The following is a 4,155-nucleotide window of genomic DNA, read 5'->3' as shown; positions in this document are numbered from 1 at the left end:
TTGAAGAACATTTGATGTCCTTTTTCAGGGAAGAAGCGGAAAAATATATGACAGAGATAGAGACAGTCGAACGGGCGAATGAAGATAATGAGAAGAAAAGTCCTTCGAAAAAACGACGAATTAGACCAATTCCTATTACATCCAAGATACCGCTTTATGACAAATTAATGGCTGAAAAAGAAGAAAGGTCGGCCATGTTTGACTTTACAAATGGATGTATAATACTATCTATTTTTTTTATTTTCAATCAAATTTAGTATCATATTTCTTCTATTCTGAAAATTTCACTATATATTTTATATATTATTTTATTTTTTTAATTATTTAGAGGTCTGCGAAATTATAATTAATAATAAACCTCGATATAACATATGTTTTTGGTATTTAGAAGTCGTATTGTACGCGAAGAGAGCGCACTAAATCTATTGTCGCAAGTGCGACCTTTTAAGTTCGAGTGCGATCGTCGTGCCTGGCGATCCATGGCGAGGTCCAGTCCTGAACTCTGTTCAAGCAAGAGCTGTTCTTCGCGTTTCAAGGCTAAGCCAGTACCAAGAAACCTGTTCGGCACCGAGGTTTATGACCGTATGCTTGAGGACGAATATTATAGGTCAGCTTGTCGTTAATTGTCGAGTTCTTTCATATTTTATCTTAGAAACATTTAAATGAAACATTTAACATTTTTATTTACACGTTTAATATCTATATTTATATATCTTTATTCTTGTTCTTTCTTTTCTTTCTTAGTGTCGATAAAAACAATAAATAAAAACACGAATATCAAATGTCGAATATCGAATGTCCGGAAAAATTCCACTATTTTTTTTGATTAAAACACATTGACAGTCTTTGAAAATTGCAAACAGACAAAAAATTTTAGAAATTAAGTCTTAATTTAATTTTAAAGCTTATTCTGTGTACAAGTGAAAGTTTATATATAAGCGACTAATTGCTTTGCAATTCAAACAAGTGAGTTTAATTATTAGAACTCAGCTTCCTGAAAGTACTTATACAACAAGATTATTTAAAGAGCTAAAAACTTTTTAAAATCTCTTGAGAATTAAAAACAATTAGATTCAGCATAGAGATTTATTTACGCGGTTCCAGACAGCTAAGGAAGAGGTTGAGGGCTGCGGAGATGTTGAAGTCTTCTTCATTACCGCCATCGATGGCGAGGCGTGAACGTGTCAAGTCCGCATGTGCACATTTTCAGGACGAAGAGCCCAACAAAGATGATGACGAATCTATCATTCCGACTACGACGATGTCCGACAGAACCAGGTCCGCCCTGACGTCCGCATTGTCCTCGCGCGGGAATAACCTGGCTGCGATTTTGAGATGTCAAGCTTCACGGTACGGCCCATTTAATGAGAAAAACTGTGTAACCCTGAATCCCTCTATTTACTTATATTTCTCAGAAGTTGATTTTAAAATACTAGAAATTCAGTTGAAAAAAGAAATGATAGTTGCAAGTCATAAAAAAGTCATTCTGGTATAGGATTTAATTTTTTCTAAATACAAACAAAGAATAATTTTTAATTAGAGAGGAATTCACACGTGTAAATGACGATCGAAAACTCATCACAGAGAGAAACTGGAGCGCGAGATACAGGAGCGGATGGAGGAGAAGCGGCGGGAACAGATACTGAAGTTCAGGGAGACGCTAATCAGCCGGAAACCTGCGTGGAAGGCCCTGAGATCGGCTGCGAGGTACGCACTGGATCTATAGATCTAAGCGTTCATCGATTTTTATGATCAGTTATTGATCTAATGTCGCGAAAACAAGGCACGAGCATGACAGAGACCTAGACATACGGACGTCTCTTCGTCGTGATGAAGCGCGGGAACAGGCCGAACGTCATCGACTGCAGATGGAGATGATGTTGGATCGTGTGACGCAAATACCGACTCTTTTCGAGCGTCATTCTCAGGTAATATGAATTTCTTGTTATTTGCATGCGTCGTTATTAGATAATTATAATTATGGATAATTTGACTTCCTAAGTAGAAACAAATATTTATCAATAAATGTCTTCTTTATGAAAAAAAAACGTATTTTAATACTTTATATATTTTATGCATCAGCATATTTTATATAAAGCAAAATTAAGAAATAATGTAAATTCTTTAGGATACGTTCTGATAAAGTATTGTGTAAACTACGCTTTATGCATGAATTTTGCAGAGTTTTCAATCGCTCGTAAAGGCGCAACAGAAGGTTTCCTCGAAGAGCGCCCACGCCCGAAAGAAGAAAAGGAAGAAAAAGAAACAACAGCAGCAATCGAAAAGATCTACGTCAAGTAGCTTGGACTCGTATTTAAGTTTTGCCAGCAATTCTAGACCAAATTCCGGATCATTAACCAGTTCTTCCGGTACTCTGATGTCAAGCCAATCATCGTCGGGCGATTCCTCCGACAAATCGGCAGCCAAGTCAGAAATCTCGACACTGAAGAGAAAAGCCGATCGCGGTCCATTGAAGGTTTCGATCAACGAAACAGCGGAATGGATTGAGGATCGCAACGAAAAATTGTCCAGTAGCGACGATGTCGAAGAGTGAATTGAACCGATAATTCTTATCATTATCGCGAAATTATTCTGAATGTCAGGTTCCTATATTTATATATTAATTATGATTAGAATATATTACGATAAATAGGTAAACCTTGACCAAGCTTTTCAGTTCGAAATTATCTGAAGAATGAGCTTTTTATTTATTCGGCTTTGTTATAATTGAATTATATTTATAATTGTTTATAAGAATAATCTATAAGCTGATTTCTCGACATATCAAGAACGGTTCAAAGTTAATCAAAGAATTAATTTGATGAAATGAAATTAAAACGATTACGATAATTTTTCGGGGAATCCAGTTTATCATGAATGACAAAAATACTTTTCGTAGAACTCAGGAAGTAAACAACATCTTTTTTATAGAAAAATGGTTTATTATATCGATCAATATTATAAAGTAAAAACATGATAAGTTAAGATATAAATCATAATCACGCATCGGTTTAGCACATATATTCATTAGAGCGAGCAAAAAACTCTCTTCCTCTCTCTTTTTGTTTTTTTTCTTCTCGAAGATATTACACGCTTATCTCACATGCAATAAAATAGTGAAAATTTAAGTTGCAATCCCGAGAAAACTTCGTCTAATGGAATAAAGTTGTATCGGCAATAAGACACTTTATTCTACTAAAAGAACAACAAAAGTTTTGAAAGTTAACACTAATTATTTTTATTAAAAATACACTAGAATGGTATTTTGCAAATCCTTCCTAGACCATCTATTTCCACAAACATTAAAGATATTCCTTCTTTGCCTTTGTGGTAATTTTATTCGTTTTGCCAATCTTTTGAAATCAATTTTATTTATCTATATTTATACATATTTATTAAACGCGCCAAATTTAATTCTCACTAAATTCTCATTCTTATCACGATGAGGATTATCGTTTGTGTCACAATATTCCGAGCACGGAAATTAAAAGTATTCAATATGAAAGACTTCGTTCCAATGTTTCAGTCTCGTTTTATTCTGTCAGTGTGTTGAGAATCCAATCCATGTAGTAAGCGACATTGGTGTAAACTCCGGGGAATCCCTCAGTACCACACTGCTTCAATCCGTAGCTGACGACACCGTACTGGATGATGCGTATTGATCTACTATTGTATATACCAGCTGCCTGGAGAGGTCCACCACTGTCACCCAAACAAGAATCCACGTTCATTTGGCCGCCAGCACATAGCTGCTTGTGCCAGATCTGTGTGGTCCGCTTATATATTTCTTTACACTGTTCAATGGCCACTAGTGGTAGCTTCGCTTGCAGGAGGTCCTGACTGCGTGGTCCCAACTCCGTCGCGCCCCAACCGGTCACTACAGCCTGTCAGTCAAAAGCAAAATTTCGAAATAGAAATGAAGTAGTCTTTACGAAAATCGAGAAATATAACCGAGTCGAAATTTTTAGAAGCGGTAGAAAATATTTCTCGAAAAAATTTGATGGACTGTAGGATCCGTTTAAAGAGATATAATTGTGAAATATTTTAATTTATAAGAGAGAGAGAGAGAGAGAGAGAGAGAGAGAGAGAGAGAGAGATAGTAAGTAAAGTTAATTTAAATTTTAAACTTTTACTTTTACTTTAGTTTAGTTAAGT

At 35.5% G+C, this 4,155-nt stretch overlaps 2 protein-coding genes across 2 annotated transcripts in view; one reads left to right on the top strand and one right to left on the bottom strand.

Moving 5' to 3' along the window:
• The window catches only part of LOC105620353 (protein FAM161A-like), a 6,355-nt gene extending 3,801 nt beyond the window's left edge, over positions 1-2,554 (top strand). The window contains exons 3-8 of the mRNA XM_012201854.1: positions 29-187; positions 389-607; positions 1,105-1,350; positions 1,585-1,707; positions 1,784-1,928; positions 2,183-2,554. Of these exons, the coding sequence (XP_012057244.1) occupies positions 29-187; positions 389-607; positions 1,105-1,350; positions 1,585-1,707; positions 1,784-1,928; positions 2,183-2,554 (1,264 nt within the window). The remainder of the gene's footprint in view (positions 1-28; positions 188-388; positions 608-1,104; positions 1,351-1,584; positions 1,708-1,783; positions 1,929-2,182) is intronic.
• A 979-nt stretch (positions 2,555-3,533) lies between these two features.
• Positions 3,534-4,155, bottom strand: part of LOC105620236 (serine protease easter-like) — a 3,124-nt gene continuing 2,502 nt past the window's right edge. The window contains exon 5 of the mRNA XM_012201741.1: positions 3,534-3,884. Within this exon, the coding sequence (XP_012057131.1) occupies positions 3,534-3,884 (351 nt within the window). The remainder of the gene's footprint in view (positions 3,885-4,155) is intronic.

Source organism: Atta cephalotes, assembly GCF_000143395.1.
Source record: "Atta cephalotes unplaced genomic scaffold scaffold00025, whole genome shotgun sequence".
In the NCBI taxonomy this organism is placed as follows: domain Eukaryota; kingdom Metazoa; phylum Arthropoda; class Insecta; order Hymenoptera; family Formicidae; genus Atta; species Atta cephalotes.
This window is presented reverse-complemented; position numbering and strand designations above follow the sequence as displayed.